We start from the raw sequence: 16,811 nt of genomic DNA on the forward strand, positions 1-16,811 counted from the left end.
TGTTCCCCCCCCGGGGCCTGCAGCCGCTGCAATTCACCTGGAACGGGTGGGACTGGGGTGGAGGAGAGCGACAGTCCTCAGGGGAATGGGGACAGAAGCCAGGGAATGGCTGCCAGTGCCAGAGGGCAGGGCTGGATGGGATCTTGGCAATGAGGAATTGTTCCCTGGCAGGGTGGGCAGGCCCTGGCACAGGGTGCCCAGAGCAGCTGGGGCTGCCCCTGCATCCCTGGCAGTGCCCAAGGCCAGGCTGGACACTGGGGACACTGGGAGGTGTCCCTGCCATGGCAGGGGTGGGATGGGACAATGTTTAAGGTTCCTCCCAACAAAAACCACTCCACGACGGATCGAGCTGTGCACACACAGAATGTGGTGCTTGCTCTGGCACTTGGGCTCCCCATGGGTTCAGCATGTCCCATGTCCCGGTGGTGGCCACGGCGTGCCTGACCAGCCTGGCCCTGGTGAGCCCTGTGGGGCTCTCTGGTTGTTCCAGACCTGCTGGCTGCACTGAGGCAAACCAGGGCAGGGCCTCCTGCAGTCAGCGTTGCTCAGTTTCATTCCATCAGCAGCCGAGGGACTTCCCAGGGAGCTCTGGGAATCCCAGAATCCCAAAATAGGTTGGATCAGGAAGGAGCTTGTAGCTGGTCTCATTCCAACCCCCGGCCATGGAAACCAGTCTTGCACTATCCCTGAGAAGCCACTTTGGTGCATTGGAACAGCAAAAGTCCGCACAAAATCCCCCAAAGCCCAGATTCCTGTTCTGCCAGGGTGTCAGGACCCAGGACACACCTCTGGCTGTCCAGGACACCAGGACCCCTGCTAGGGGTCTCAGAGACCCTGTCACGGAGCCCAAGACACCTGTGGTTTGATTATGGGTTGATTATGACCCATGGAGCAAATTACCAACCTTATATGAAGATCAGCAAGCCACAACAGTTTAGGTAGAATAATAGTGAAATTATCACGGGCTGGAAAAGAAGATTTTGGGTTTTTTGGTATGGAGGTTCAGGAGGCAAGATGGAGGGAACTGGATGTGTCCAGCCTTTCTCCTTCTTCTTCTTGGCCTCCATCTTCTGCTGGGATGTTTGCACTTGGGGATTGGTTTAGAATATAGGTGCACTGTCTAACATGGGTGATAGGTATTGGAAGGTAAAAGTAAATATGATATACGTGATTTGTAGTACAAAAGACGACACAGCCTTGGGAGCGGGGGGAGAGTGCCTGGAACTGTCTTGCTGAGCTGACCTCGGCAGGGCAGGAGAAAATTTTTTATAGATAAGATAAAATAAACAACCTTGAGACCGAGAAATGAAGAGCCCTGACTCCTTCTTCAAGCGCCGGGCTGGGAAAAGAGACTTTCGAACTTTTCTCGGGGTCACTCTGACCAGCTAGAGATCCCGACACCAGGGCAGCAGGATGGTTGTTGGGGGTTGATGCAGGGAAGGGATCGGGAATCCCTGGGGAGCAGCAGGAGCTGCGACACGGGGGGGTCACCCAAGCCAGGCTGCTTTCAGTGGCTGTGATTGTGGCTTCACACTCTGCTGTGAAAGTTCTGACTCGTGGTTTGAAGTACCTTGAATCGTCTGAACAGCAGGAAGAAACAATCTGAGCCTCCTTAGGCTGCTGCTCTGAAAGAACCAGCCCTGTGCAAACCCCTACCAGGAGGGAAGGGACCTCTCTGTCTTCCCCTGGCTGAGGGAGTTGGGTTTTGAGGGTGCTTGGACCCGTGGGTGCTGTGTTCGAAGTGCTCATGTTGTTATTTTAGGCCATGCCAACTGGAGATGAGGAGGAAGTTGAGCGTGTGATTTCAGCAGTCGCAGTCCCTGCCCTGTGAGGGAGGGATCTGACAGAAATTCAGATTTCCCTGGGTGCTGAGGAAGCAGCTCCTCAGCCTCGTGGCACCCTCGTGGCAGCCCTCAGAGGGCACATGAGCCCTGGGCTGTTCTTGGTGAGCTCTGCAGTGTCTTTGATAATCTCTGCAGTGTTTCTGAAGAGCTCTGCAATGTTTTTGAGGCTGGCAGGGGAAATGACTCATTTTTGAATGCAAAATAAGCAGTGTGCAGCCAGGGGATCCCAGAGTGGGCTGGAGGGACCTTAAATCCCACCCTGCCATGGCAGGGACACCTGTCACTGTCCCCAGTGTCCAGCCTGGCCTTGGGCACTGCCAGGGATGCAGGGGCAGCCCCAGCTGCTCTGGGCACCCTGTGCCAGGGCCTGCCCACCCTGCCAGGGAACAATTCCTCATTGCCAAGATCCCACCTCCCCCTGCCCTTCACTGCTCTTGATTTACTCTGAAGGTGTGGTGGGAGTTGCTGCCTGTGGTGTTTGGTTCTGAGAGCTTCCTGGGATTCTGTAGAACAATGTGTGACAGAGGTCTGAGGGCACAGATGGTGTGAGATACCTCACCACGTGCCAGACCAGCAGCGAGAGTGCAAGAAAGGATCCGTGGGACTGGAACGTGAACATTTCTCACCAGTTTAGAGATGGCTCCTTGAGGGCCTTACACACACCTGGGAGGTGAGTGGTTTGGGAAGCTGTGAGGGATCTCCCACAGGCCTGCAAGGCTGAGCCAGCCACGTGTGGGCTGAGGCAGTGTGTGTGTTCTGAGAGCACTGCTGAGAGGGGAGGCTGAGAAATTATTGACCTGTGAGAAATTATTGACAGGCCTGATTAAAGCTCTGAGAGAAACACAGCCTGGCTTGGCTGTGTTTAAGGTCACACTGTTCCACCCCTACCAGGGCTACCTTCCACTGTCCCAGGTTGCTCCAGCCTGCTGGCCTTGGACATTTCCAGGAATGGGGCAGCCACAGCTTTTTGGAAAGCTAGAGCTCAACTCGTTATTTGGTACTTTGGACTTAGGGTTTAGTGCAACTCGATGTAGAAATCAAAAAACCACAAACTTTTTAACAGGAATCCACATTTCCACGGAAGCTGGGCCGGAATTTGACTTAAGTCAAGCTTGATCTTCTACTCTCATTGACGTAAAAATTAACAGACTGTGTCTTAGGAGACTGTTCTTCAGAGTTAAAAATGACCTGCTGTGTTATGGGTATTTTGTCAGGGTTCTTTGTCAGGCCGGGCTGGATGGTGGGAGCACTGGGTGATCTGTGAAGTCCCTTCCAACCCCCACCATTCCCTGATTCTGTGACTCTCATGGTGTGAGGAGTCACCCCAGAAAAGCACATGGGGTGCAGAAGGAAAACCTTTCTCCCTGCAGGATCAGGAGAGATCCCAGGGCTGCTGGGGCTGCCCCTGGAGCTGGGCCGTGTCCTGCAGAGGTTTTGGTTCTGCTGCTCCTCCCAGGCTCCAGCTGCTCCCTCCCTTCTCCTCAGCCCTTCCTCCTCCCCACCGCCCCCATTTCCCATTTCTCTTTGCCTGTGGCTGCCCTGCAGCCCCTGCCTGCCTCTGTCCCTTTTTTGGCCATGTTTTGGCAGCTTCCTCCTCCCCTCCTGGGCTGTCAGTCTGTCCTTTTCCTGTCCCACAGCTCTTCCCTGTGCTTTGCTCCTCCTGAGCAGGAGCTGGAGGCCGATGGTGGCTGCTGCAGTGCCCGCTGTGAAAAACGCCAGTCACTTGTTTTTAAAATTTAAAAAGTTTAAGGATAATAAAATGGTTATAAAAATAGCAATATAATTAGAGTAATAATAATTTGGACAATATAAGACAATAGAAACAAAGAGTTATGGACAGTCTGGGTACCTTTTCTGGGCAAAATAAGCCCGAAAAAGGACCCATGTTAACAGAGGATTAACCCTTAAAAACAACAGCCTGTTGCATATTGACACAGCTCATCCATGATGCATAAATTCCACTCAAACACAGGATTCTGTCTGGGCAGTGCCAGCTTCTGCCTCTGAATCCTGACAGCGTCTCCAGGGCTGAGTGAGGCAGGAAGAAGTTCATTTCTTCTGATAATGGAGCAATGAATTCTCTTTCTCTGAAAGATTCAGGTGTCCTGTGGCTGCTGTCTCACTGCGAGTCCTTTCTTTAAAAAGTATCTTGCATAGCAGAGTTTCTATTTTAACATTTTGTTATAATCTAACACTATATTTAAGACATACTTAAGAAAATTATTACAGCATAACTTTCTAACATAACACATATAATATTCATTTGAATATTTGCAAAAAGCCAATCATAAAATAGGCATTATTCACAGCTGGGTTTGGGGCCCTCCTCACCCACCGAGCTCCTGCCATTTCCTGCCTGCTGAGATCACCTCCAAAGCTGGCACAACCAGAGGTTCCTCAGGGCCACCACGTCTCCCTGAAGGGTTTTTTTCCAGCTGGCTCCTGGAAGGTTTCACTGGAATGACCTCAGGGTCAGCAGGAGGCAGATGGGGGAAAAAAAGAGGAGAAGCTGCAGGGAGAGCTCAGAGCCCCTGGCAGGGCCTGAAGGGCTCCAGGAGAGCTGCAGAGGGACTGGGGACAAGGCCTGCAGGGACAGCACCCAGGGAATGGCTGCCAGTGCCAGAGGGCAGGGCTGGATGGGATCTTGGCAATGAGGAATTGTTCCCTGGCAGGGTGGGCAGGCCCTGGCACAGGGTGATCACTGCTGTGGTCACCAGTGGGCAGAGGAGGGGCAGAAAACCTTGGAAGGGCTGGAAAACCTTCCAGAAAAAAAAAAAAAAAAAAAAAAGTTTTGTGAGGGGGAGAAAGGTTCAGGGGGGACCTCATTGCTCTGCACAAGTCCCTGCCAGGAGGGGACAGCCGGGGGGTCACGCTCTGCTGCCTGTCCCAAGGGAAAGGAGAGGAAATGGCCTCAAATTGCATCAGGGGAGGGGCAGATAGGAAATCAGAAACAATTTTTCCCTGGCAGAGTGGTCAGGCCTTGGGCTGAGCTGCCCAGGGAGGTTTGGAGTCCCTGGAATTGTCCCAGAGCAGTCTGGATGTGGCCTTGGGGACAGGGTTTGGGGTGATGCTGTGGGGCTGGGGTGGCACTGGGTGATCCCAAAGGGCTCCTCCAGCCCTGGTGATTCTGGGATTCTGGGACCCTCATTTAAGGCTTCATGGGGGACTGGGTGGGGTTTGTGTTTTTGTGTCAGGCTTGGTACTTTCAGCTTTATGTTCTTTGTGGAATGAATAAAAACCAGGGAGTTGGAATTCATGGATACACAGAATTCCACACTGGTTCGGGTTTGAAGGGACCTTAAACCCCACCCAGTGCCAGCCCTGCCATGGCAGGGACACCTCCCACTGTCCCCAGTGTCCAGCCTGGCCTTGGGCACTGCCAGGGATGCAGGGGCAGCCCCAGCTGCTCTGGGCACCCTGTGCCAGGGCCTGCCCACCTGAACTTTCAGAGCCCCTGGAAACAGAAGGAGAAGGAGGGGAAATGGTTTTACCTGCAAAGCAGTGAAAATTTAATATATCATGGTGGAATTTGGAGACCAAAATTAGGTTACTTGAATGTCTCAATAATTTTTTTTTTTTTATTTCTCTTTTTCCTTTAGAAACTCCTCCCTATTTACCAGCCCCCAAAAATGTGGAGGTTTATTCCTACAACTTCCAGAGTTTGCTGAGGTGGTCTCCTGTTCCAGTGGAGAATGGCACAGTGTTATACACAGCCCAGTACAGAACGTGAGTAAACAGTAAATAAAACCAACTCATTTTTTTCTAACCCAGGATAACAGCTGGTTTTAAAAAGCCCAGAAACCCTGAAAATGAATAAGCACAGAATGGAAGGACGTTTTTTATCACAGATGTTTTTATGTATCTCCAGGAGCAGCTCCTGGTGAGTGACAGGCCCTTGGCCCTTGATGAGTCCTCTGAGCTGAGGAGAGATTGCAGCCCTGAGGACACCCAGAAATGCTGCACAGAATTTTAGCCTTTCCTGGTTCTCTCTGGCCAGTTTAAATTTCCCCAGATCGAGGGGCTGGGTGGGCCCTGGGGTTAGCTTAACCCTCGTGAAGCCAGAGCTGTGTAACACATTCTTGTCTCACCAGAACTGGCTGGGAGGGCATGTGGTGTTCCAGGTGGCTGCACTGCCTGCTCTTGGTTTATTGTTCTGTTGGTTTGAAAGCCAGGTGTCTGTAAGGAAGGCAGGAGCTTCTCTTGAAATGGGAAATATAAACCCCCTTCCTCCAAATTATTATAATTTTGCTCTTGGTTTTTTGTTGTCTTGGTTTGAAAAGCCAGGTGTCTGTTAAGGAGGGAAGGAGCCTCCCCTGAAATGGGAAATGTAAACCCCCCTCCTCCAAATTATTATAATTTTGAAATTAAGGGGCTCTCAGGCAAAGATATGGGAGCAGGAATAACAGTTCTTTATTAGGAAAAACTAAAAATACAAATGCAATAGTACAAACAAATACAAACCACTGCCAGAGTCAGACCATGCCCTGCCCCCTGTGTGTGTCAGGGGTGGCACAGCCCCATCCCATGGGGGCTCAGCCCTCCTGCAGTGCCAGCTGTGCTGCTGCTGCAGCAGGGATCCTGCACAAGGGGGGAGTTTTCCTCTGCAGCTCCAGGGCTGCTGCAGATGGGCCTGGGCTCCCTCTGGCAATGCAGGGCAGCAGAAAGCTGCTCCTCTGGCAATGCAGGGGGCAAAGGCTGCTGTGCTGCTCCAGGCTCAGATTGGATCCAGGTAGGAATGCTTGGCTCCTCCCCTGGGCGCAGCATCTCCCCATGGGATGCTGGAATTGGATCAGCCCTGCAGGGACACTCAGTGGCCATGGACAGCAGAGATCTCCTGGAGGGAGGGTTGGCTGTGGGAGAGAGAAAGAAAACTGCCCCACCTGATTTTAACAGGTGGCCCATTATCAGAGGATATCCCCCTGGAATTATCAGGGATGTCTCTAACTTCTGCTGCTAATTCAACAATTTGAGGAGAACCTTTGACTATTTCAATATCTGATTCCCATGTTTTAGTTGTTTGGTCATGCCATGTTAGTTCTGATTTGTGTGTTTTCCCAGAGCCATCAGTAAATGCTGTTACAGCATTTAAGGCACTGCACTGAACATGGGCTTTCCTCTGAGGCTCAGTTTTGCTTGCTACAGCCTGGAAAGTGAATAAAACAAACACATGAGAAGTTCAATAATGCAATTTGCAAATCCTCTGATTTTTGCCATGCCCAATCAAAATATCCCTTTTTCAAGGGCAGGAAAATCACCTTAAAATCTTTTCCTGCCATTTATAAAAATCATGGGCAAGATAAAAAACACTGCCCCACCTGGTTTCAACAGACAATGATATGTTGTAGTTGAGATGGAGACAATACAAAGCAACACACTCCATTTTCAGAAGGCTTCAAACTGTTTCTATTCTAGCATGCATGCTTTTTATACATTCTTACAAAGCTCAGAAGTTTACACTTTACTCGTTGGTCAGGAGAGACAAACAAAGCGCTCACTGGAATGGGCAGGTGCAGATTTCTCTTGTTTATCCTTTCTTGGTTTCTGTGTCAGTGACCTTGGTAGAGTGCTGTGCCCAGCTCTGGCCCCTCAGTTTGGGAAGGACCTTGGGACACTGAGCACATCCAGAGGGGACAACGAGGCTGGAGAGGGAGCACAAACCCTGTGAGGAACCCCTGAGGGAGCTGGGGCTGCTCAGCCTGGAGAAAAGGAGACTCAGGGCTGCCCCCATCACTCTGCACAGCTCCTGAAAGGTGCCTGTGCTCACCTGGGGCTGGGCTCTTTCTCCAGCAGCACTGACACAACCAGAGCACACAGCCTCCAGCTGCACCAAGGGAAATGCAGGCTGGATAGCAGGGAAAAGGTTTTTCCAGCAAGGGTGAGAAAGTTCTGGAATGGCTGCCCGGGGAGGTGGTGCAGTCCCCATCCCTGGGTGTGTTTAACAAAGCCTGGATGTGGCACTGGGGGCCAGGGCTCAGTTGAGCTGCTGGGGCTGGGCTGGACTCGATGGGCTTGGAGGTCTCTCCCAGCCCAGTGATTCTGGGATTCTGTGAATAAACCTAAATTCCACTTCTAAATGTGTCCACAAATCTCCTGCAAGAACCCTGCTGGTGGTTCAGCATTAGCAGCAAGCTCTGTGTGATAAATAACCTGATTTACAAAGAACCTCCCAGCAATGAGACAAAGCTGGGCCAGCAGCAGCCAGGGCTGGCTCCAGGGATGGCACTGACCACTGGAACTGTGCTGGGAATGTCACCCTGGGCTCAGTGCCCCTGTAACCCCAGTGCCAGGAGCAGCCAGGGATGGCACTCACTCGATGGTCTTGAAGGTCTCTTTCAACCTGGTCATTCTGGGATTCTGTTAATTCTGTGAGAAGTTTTTCAGGGGTAAACATGGATCCTCTTACCAAGCTCTCTGGCCCACAGAAGTGCTGTAAAACCCCTTCCCCAGTGACAGACCCCACGCTGGTGATGGGTAGAACACACACCCCTGTGCTCCCATCTCGCCCTCAGCCTAAGGGATGGTGTTTGCTGTGCTCTGCAGAGGGTCCTGGAGTGCCTGGGATGAGATGGGCTGTACAAGGACCCCCCAGCCCCAGTGCTGGTTCCCCCCCGAGCTGCAGCGGCGGCGGCGCTGGACGATCCTGCTCATGTAGACAAATGAGGTAGAGGCTGTTTCCTTTGGAGGGATTGCTGTGATTTACTCACAGATGTGTTTATAATTTGTAATTTTTCCAATTGTAGGCTGGCAGCGATGGGGAAAGCATTGGGAACTGCCCGTTCTCTCAGCGCCTCTTTATGATCCTGTGGCTCAAAGGTGTCATTTTTAATGTCACAACCGTGGATCTGAAAAGGTGAGATTGTCACTTTTAATTCTGACATTTTAACTGTGCAGCACAACTTTCCCAAAACTGGGGATTTTCAAGGGTGACTCTTTTCTGCCAGGCTGGGAGAGCTGGGTGTGTCCAGCCTGGAGAAGAAACGGTTCTGAGGAGACCTTAAAGCTCCTTCCAGTGCCTCATAAAAAGGAAGGAGAGGGACTTTGTGATGGTGTTCACAGGGGTCCCAGGATGAGGAAAGAGATGAGAATCTTGACTCCATGTTTCAGAAGGCTGATTTATTATTTTATGATAGATATTATATTGAAAGAAAATGATATACTAACACTACACTAAAGAAAGAGAAAAGATTCATCAGAAGGCTTGAAAGGAATAGAAAGGAATGATAATAAAATCTTGTGACTGACCAGAATCTGAGACAGCCAGACTGTGATTGGCCATTAATTAAAAACAACCACATGAGACCAATCACAGATGCACCTGTTGCATTCCACAGCAGCAGATAACCATTGGTTACATTTCGTTTCTGAGGCCTCTCGGCTTCTCAGGAGAAAAGATCTTAGCAAAAGGATTTTTCATGAGATATGTCTGTGTCAGGCTGCCTCTCTGGGCTCTGCTGGGACAGGGGGCCCTGGGACAGAGGCCAGATGAGTTCAGAGGAATAAAGGGGATATTGATTGAAGGGCCTTTTGAGTGGTTTTGGGGCTGGCAGGGGGAATGACTCATTTCTAAATGCAAAATAAACAGTGTGCAGTCATGGCATCCCAGACTGGGCTGGAGGGACCCTAAATCCCACCCAGTGCCACCCCTGCCATGGCAGGGACACCTCCCACTGTCCCAGGCTGCTCCAGCCCCAGTGTCCAGCCTGGCCTTGGGCACTGCCAGGGATCCAGGGGCAGCCACAACCCCTCTGTGTGAACAGGTTTGGTGCTGCTTTTCTGAGATCTGCTCTTTGCCCTGCTGTGTTTGGTTTTAGGATTAGGAAAAAAAGTCAATATTCAGGTTAAAAAGTACCTTTGAAATGGGAGCTAAGCAGGGAAGGGATTTATGGGCTCTCCCTGATCTCCCAGAGCTGCTGAGGGGCAGCCACAGTCCAGGCTCCAGAGTCTGATACTTGCCCTGGTTCTGAATCTGGGTTTCCTGTGGCAGCAGAGTGAGGAAATGCCTGAATCCTGCACTGAACTCTGAATATCCTCAGGCTGTGGGGCAGGACTGGGATGCTCAGGAGGCTGGGACAGCCCTGAGCTGATGGGAGTGTGGGACAAAGCAGAGGCTGGGGGGACAGGAGGAACGTTCTGGGGTCATTCCTGTGTCACTGCCCTGGAGATCAGTTCCCAGAAACCACATCCATGGCTCCTCCTTCAGTGCCTGGCTCAGAGTCACGGGGTTTGAGGCACAGTGAGGAGCTGGTGCATGCAAGGAGGGATTTTTGCTGTTATTTCTGACAGCACTCTATTGATATTTTCATGATTTACACCTTGGGGCACTTCACAAAAGGAGGTCACCATGCTTATCCTAATGGACACGTGGAGACATCAAAGCAAGGAGAGGAAAACTTATTATTCCTCTTCCCACCTAGGGCCCAAACAGTGGGGCTCTGGGGAGCATGGGAGGTGTGGCAGGCTGATCAGAGGAAAAGATAATGATTTTTGGCCAGTAACTGCAGATAAACTGAGACACACGGAGCATCAACTATTGGTTAATATTTACTGAATTTCCAGGGAAAGTTAAGCAAATATTGTAAATGCATAAAGTGGGTGGGGAGATGCTTGCCCTTCCTGAACAAAAGCTGTTGATATTTGGGGTGTTTGCTGAGAGTGTCCAGGGCAGGGAACGGAGCTGGGAAGGGGCTGGAGAATCCCTGAGGAGCTGGGAAGGGGCTGAGGCTGGAGCAAAGGAGGCTCAGGGGCCCTTGTGGCTCTGCACAAGTCCCTGCCAGGAGGGCACAGCCGGGGGGGTCGGGCTCTGCTCCCAGGGCACAGGGACAGGAGCAGAGGGAACGGCCTCAGGCTGGGCCAGGGCAGGCTCAGCTGGGACAGCAGCAGCCATTTGCCCATGGAAAGGGAGCTCAGGCCTTGGCAGGGGCTGCCCAGGGAGCTTTGCAGTGCCCATCCCTGCAGGTGTGCCCTGGAGGTGGCACTGAGTGCTCTGGGCTGGGGACAAGGTGCCCATGGGGCACAGCTGGCACTCCATGGGCTGGCAGGGCTGTGCCAGCCCCGGGGATTTGGGGGTTCTGTGGGGCTGGAGGCAGCTGTGCAGCCCTGGGTTTCCCTGCTCTCTCTGTTTGTTTTCAGCCACTCTGGGCCCCCCCAGGGTGAACAGTGTCAGTGCCAGCCCTGGCTCTCTGCTCATCAGTGCCAGCCCCCCCTTCCCCCCCGAGCCTGGGGACATCCTCCAGTACCTCGTGTCCTACTGGGAGAACAGCACCAGTGCCACAGAAAAGGTCAGAATCCTCTCCAGTCTGTTCTTGGGGGCTGGGGGCTGGGGTCAGTGTCCCTTGGCAGGACAGAAATCCAGTGGATTCTGTGTGACCCTCAGCCAGGGTCACCATGGGGCTGTGGGTAAAGGGGTCTGGCCTTGGCACAGGGATTGCTGCACTTCCAAACTTGGGAACTTTCTCCCTCTGCTTGGAAAGAGATGAAACCCCTCTGCACATCCGGGGACAGAGCTGCTGCCAGAGGTCACCTTGCACTCCACAGTTTCCTCAGCACTTTGGGAAACTCTGGGAAGTCCCTCCTGCTCTGCTGTGCTGGGAGCTGCAGCAGCAGCTGCTGGGGCCTGGTGTGCCTGAGCCCAGGGAGGGAGGGGAGGGGATGGCAGGAACAGGCTGGGGTAAGCTGGGGTGAGCTGGGATCATCCCTGTTCATCCTGAGCCTCACAGGTTTGGGATCATTGTGTGCTGCTCCTGCTGCTGCCTGGGAATTGTGTTTGGACAGGCCAGAGGTGCAGGGGAGGTGTTAAGCTTAAAAAAAAAAATTGAAAAAGAGGAAGCTTCCAAATGACACCAATCTGAACTCAAACATCTGAAAAACGGAAGCAAAAACAACTTATTTACAACCCCCTTCTGCCTCAAGGTCCCTGTTAAATCATCTCCACTTCCTTCCTGCCTTGCAGCGCTGTGTGTTTTTCTCACACACAGAACACCTTCAGCTGACAGCCAGGAAAGGAGTACTGTGGTTTCCTTTTCCCCTCCATTCCTCTGTGTTTTGCTGCCTGCCTGAGCTGCTGCAGAAGCTGCATCAAAACTCCCAGAAGAACTGAAATATTCCACTGCTTCTGCTGTTTGGGAAAGCTGAGCGAGGACAAATAAAAATTGGGCTTCTTGAATGAGAAATTTAAATGGGGGAGGGATATTTGTGTTGAAAACTGGTCTGGTTTTTACAGTAACACCTTTTTTGTGTGTGTGCCTTTCCAGCAGAAGCTAAGTGAAAGCAAGACACTATTCCAAATTGGAAATCTCAAGGAGTCAACACTTTATTGCTTCAGGGTTCAAGTGCAGCTGAGGATTTACTCAGGTCACCTGTTGGAAGGGCAGCCAAGTGCCCCAGAGTGTCACAGAACTGCCCTCAGTGGTAGGGGCTGGGAATGGGGGGTGTGTGGGGTGGGAGGGGGTGGAACACGAGTCCTGCATCGCCTGGGCTGTCCCTGTCACCCCCAGTGTGTCAGCAGTGCTGGGAGCACCAGGGGACTTCACTCCTGGCATCAGTGGCAAAAGAACCAGGAATTTTCAGCCAGGGATGGAGGGAGTGTGGTACCTTCTCCTTTTCCTTCCTAATCTGCTGCAAAATGGGATAAAGGAGTTGATCCCAGGGCTGGAGCCAGGCTGGGAGAGCTGGGGGTGCTCACCTGGAGAGGAGAAGCTCCAGGGAGAGCTCAGAGCCCCTGGCAGGGCCTGAAGGGCTCCAGGAGAGCTGCAGAGGGACTGGGGACAAGGCCTGCAGGGACAGCACCCAGGGAATGGCTGCCAGTGCCAGAGGGCAGGGCTGGATGGGATCTTGGCAACGAGGAATTGTTCCCTGGCAGGGTGGGCAGGCCCTGGCACAGGGTGCCCAGAGCAGCTGGGGCTGCCCCTGCATCCCTGGCAGTGCCCAAGGCCAGGCTGGACACTGGGGACACTGGGAGGTGTCCCTGCCATGGCAGGGGGGGGGTTTAGGGGCCCTCCCAACCCCAACCATTCCATGATTCCATAAATGTGAACCTGCCATGTGTATTTGGATTTTTTTTCCTTCTTTTCCAGAGGCAACCCGAGCTGGGTACATCATCCCCCTGTTTGTCCTGGCCTTGGTGGTTGCCAATCTGGTGGCAGCTGCTTTGCTGATCCTGTGGAAAAACCGCGAAAAAATCAAATACTGGGCTCAGCCCCCTCTGGAAATCCCATCCCACTTCAAGGAGGTACGTGGGGCCCTGTGGGGTTTCTCCTGTAGCAGAGAAACTGGGGGAGCATCCCCCAAAGCAGTGAACAGAAATAGAGATGAGCAAGTGATGGCTCAAAATGTGCTCTTTGTGATCTCCCACTCCTTTCCTGTTTTGCTGAGCTCAAGGCTCCTTCCTGTGCCTGGCTGGGCTTTCCTGGCAAACCCAGCCTGGCTGCTCCTGCTCCTCTTTCTTTGTCACCATTTTTTGCCACTATTTTCATTTCTTTGTCACTCTTTCTATCAGTCTATTGCTTTCCTGGCAAACCCAGCCTGGCTGCTCCTGGTTCCTGCTCCTCTTTCTTTGTCACTATGTTTTCCCACTATTTTTATTTCTTTGTCACTATTTTTTGCCACTTTTTTATTTCTTTGTCACCATTTTTTCCCACTATTTTTATTTCTTTGTCACCATTTTTGCCACTATTTTTATTTCTTTGTCACCATTTTTTCCCACTATTTTTATTTCTTTGTCACCATTTTTGCCACTATTTTTATTTCTTTGTCACTATTTTTGCCACTATTTTCGTTTCTTTGTCACTATTTTTGCCACTATTTTTATTTCTTTGTCACTATTTTTGCCACTATTTTAATTTCTTTGTCACTATTTTTGCCACTATTTTTATTTCTTTGTCACCATTTTTTCCCACTATTTTAATTTCTTTGTCACTATTTTTGCCACTATTTTTATTTCTTTGTCACTATTTTTGCCTCTATTTTCGTTTCTTTGTCCCTCTTTCGCTGTCACTGCCAGGCCCTGGCCCCAGGCTGGGGCTCAGAGGTTTTGTGACACAAGGGCTGCAGCAGCTCTGCACAAACCAACCCAGGGTATTTGAAAGATTTTTATTTTTGTGATAATTTTGATGCCTCAGGGTGATCTCAAGGGGCTGTTCCTGGGCAATTCCTCTTTTTGTTTTTAGCAGGGCTCAGAGGAGAAGCTCCCCCTGGTCGCTCAGACATTTCTGGGTTAAACCACGTGCTTTCAGTGCTGCTCTTCTTCCTCTTTTCCCCTTGCACAAGGAGCAGCCCTCAAGCAGAGCTTTGATGTAAAAGTTCTTATTCAGCATAAAATCCTGGGCTTTTTTTAAAGGTTTTATTTGTGTGCAGCTCGTGGAGGTGAATATTTTGTGTCTGTCAGAGCTCCTGTGGTTCTGGAAGAGAATTCCCAGCTTTTTGTAGCCATGGGCTGAAGGAACCCAGAGTGAATAATTTTCTGTCCTTGTGCTGCCTCAGCTGGCATTTCATAGGGGTCACTTGTCCAGGGAAGTGCATCTCATTTAGGGGAAAAAATCCGTGTGCAGTGTGTTAAAATAGCAAAAAAATCCATGTGCAGTGTGTTGAAATAGCAAAAAATCCATGTGCAGTGTGTTAAAATGGCAAAAAGATCCGTGTGCAGTGTGTTAAAATGGCAAAAAGATCCGTGTGCAGTGTGTTAAAATGGCAAAAAAATCCATGTGCAGTGTGTTAAAATGGCAAAAAAATCCATGTGCAGTGTGTTAAAGTAGCAAAAATATTGTTGTGCAGGCTGTTACAGTAATGAGAAAAGTCCTTGTACAATGATTAAAATAGTAAAAAAAAAATCCCTGTAATTATATTAAAATAGTAAAAAAATCCTTGTGCAGGGTATTAAAATAATGAAAAAAAAATCCTTGTGCAATGATTAAAATAGTGTAAAAAATCCCTGTAATTATATTAAAGTAGTAAAAAAATCCTTTTGTATGGAAATAATGAAAGAAATCCTTGTACAATGATTCAAATAGTAAAAAAAATCCCTGTAATTATATTCAAATAGTAAAATTTCCTTGTGCAGGGTATGAAAAGGATGAAAAAAAATCCTTGTACAATGATTAAAATAGTGTAAAAAAAGTTCCCAGTAATTATATTAAAATAGTAAAAAAATCGTTGTGCAGGGTATTAAAATAATGAAAAAAATGCTTGTACAATGATTAAAATACTGTAAAAAAATCTCTGTAATTATATTAAAATATAAAAAAATTGTTGTGCAGAGTATTAAAACAATGAAAAAAAATCCTTGTACAGAGTAGTAAAACAGTAAAAAAAATATGTAGGATATTAAAATAATTCAAAACTCCTTGTAGAAGATATTAAAATAATTAATAAATAGTTGTGCAGGGTATTAAGAATAAAAAATCCTGTAATTATACTAAAATAGTAAAATACCCTTGTACAGGGTATTAAAATAGTAAAAAAAATTCCTCATACGGAGTATTAAAATACCAAAAAAAAAATAGCCTTGTACAGGATATTAAAGCAGTAAAAAATTGTGTAGGGTATTAAAATAATTTAAAACTCTTTGTAGAAGGTATTAAAATCATTAATAAATAATTGGGCAGGACATTAAGAGTAAAAAATCCCTGTAATTATATTAAAATAGTAAAATACCCTTGTGCAGGGTATTAAAACAGTAAAAAGATTGTGTAGGGTATTAAAATAATTAAAAATTAATTGTGCAGGGTATTAGAACAGTAAAAAAAATCCTTGTAAGTATGTTAAAATAGTAAAATATTCTGGTACAGGGTATTAAAATAATAATTTAAAACTCCTTCTACAGGGTATGAAAATAGTAAAAAAAATATTTGTACAGAGTATTAATATAGTAAAAAAATCTTTGTACTGGATATTAATAATAAAAAAATAATCCTTGTTTGGGGTGTTATTATTATTATTAATAATAATAATAATAATATTTTTAGAGGATAATAAAATAAGAAGGAAAAGTAAGTAAGAAAGTCCTTGGATAGGATATTAAAATAGTTTAAAAATAATTGTTCTGGGTTTTAAAATAATTTTAAAAATAACTGTACAGGGTCTTAATAATAAAAAAAGTTGTGCTGGGAATTAAAATAATAATAAAAAGAATTGTGCAGGGTATTAAACAGTGCAGCCTGTCATGCAAAGCACCTGCCAGGACTGAGGCTCCTCCTGCGTTCTGAATTTCTGAATCTGAATTTCCCAGATGAATGAGCAGCAGTAGTGGATCCCCTGCACAGCAGGGCCTGGCAGAGGGCTTAAAATGGGAATGAATAAAAGGGATCAGCCTGGGATGGGGCAGGACAGAGCGGAGAAGAAGGAAAATAAGGGAACTGGATGTTTAAAATGTGAATTAATAAATGGGACCAGCCTGGAATAGGGCAGGACAGAGGGGAAAGGAAGGGAACTTGCAGGATGTTTAAAATGTGAAATATTAAAAGGGATTAGTCTGGCATGGGGCAGGACAGAGAGGAAATGAAGGGAACTGGCAAAGTGTTTAAAATGTGAAATAATAAAAGGGATCAGCCTGAGAGGGGGCAGGACACTGAGAAGAAAAGAAAGGAAATGGCAGAGTGTTTAAAATGTGAATTATTAAAAAGGATCAGCCTGGAATAGGGCAGGACAGAGGGGAAAAGAAGGGAACTGCCAGAGTGTTTAAAATGTGAAATAATAAATGGGATCAGCCTGGCATGGGGCAGGACAGAGGGGAAAGGGGCTCACTGGCCTTGTGGTGGCTGCAGAGAAAGTGGAGCCTGGATTGAAACCTGATTTGATTTGTCCCACTTCTCTGGAGCTGCTTGCTTTGTTACCAGCCTGTATTTGATGTATTCCCTGGCAGAGCTGCTGGGTTGGTTTTGGAGGGCACTGGGTGCCAGGAGGAGCTGCAGCTGCCCTGGGCTGGCTCTGAGCAGGGCAGGGCTGGGCTGCCCCTGGCTGCAGGTGCTGCATTCC

At 48.8% G+C, this 16,811-nt stretch overlaps 1 protein-coding gene across 1 annotated transcript in view; it reads left to right on the forward strand.

The window, feature by feature from the left end:
• Nucleotides 1-10,285: 10,285 nt before the first annotated feature.
• The window catches only part of LOC102044820 (interferon gamma receptor 2), an 8,082-nt gene continuing 1,556 nt past the window's right edge, over nt 10,286-16,811 (forward strand). Inside the window, exons 1-4 of the mRNA XM_031062621.1 lie at nt 10,286-10,292; nt 10,974-11,122; nt 12,095-12,251; nt 12,917-13,071. Coding sequence (XP_030918481.1) covers nt 10,286-10,292; nt 10,974-11,122; nt 12,095-12,251; nt 12,917-13,071 — 468 coding nt within the window. The remainder of the gene's footprint in view (nt 10,293-10,973; nt 11,123-12,094; nt 12,252-12,916; nt 13,072-16,811) is intronic.

Source organism: Geospiza fortis, unplaced genomic scaffold, assembly GCF_000277835.1.
Source record: "Geospiza fortis unplaced genomic scaffold, GeoFor_1.0 scaffold96, whole genome shotgun sequence".
Lineage (NCBI taxonomy): Eukaryota > Metazoa > Chordata > Aves > Passeriformes > Thraupidae > Geospiza > Geospiza fortis.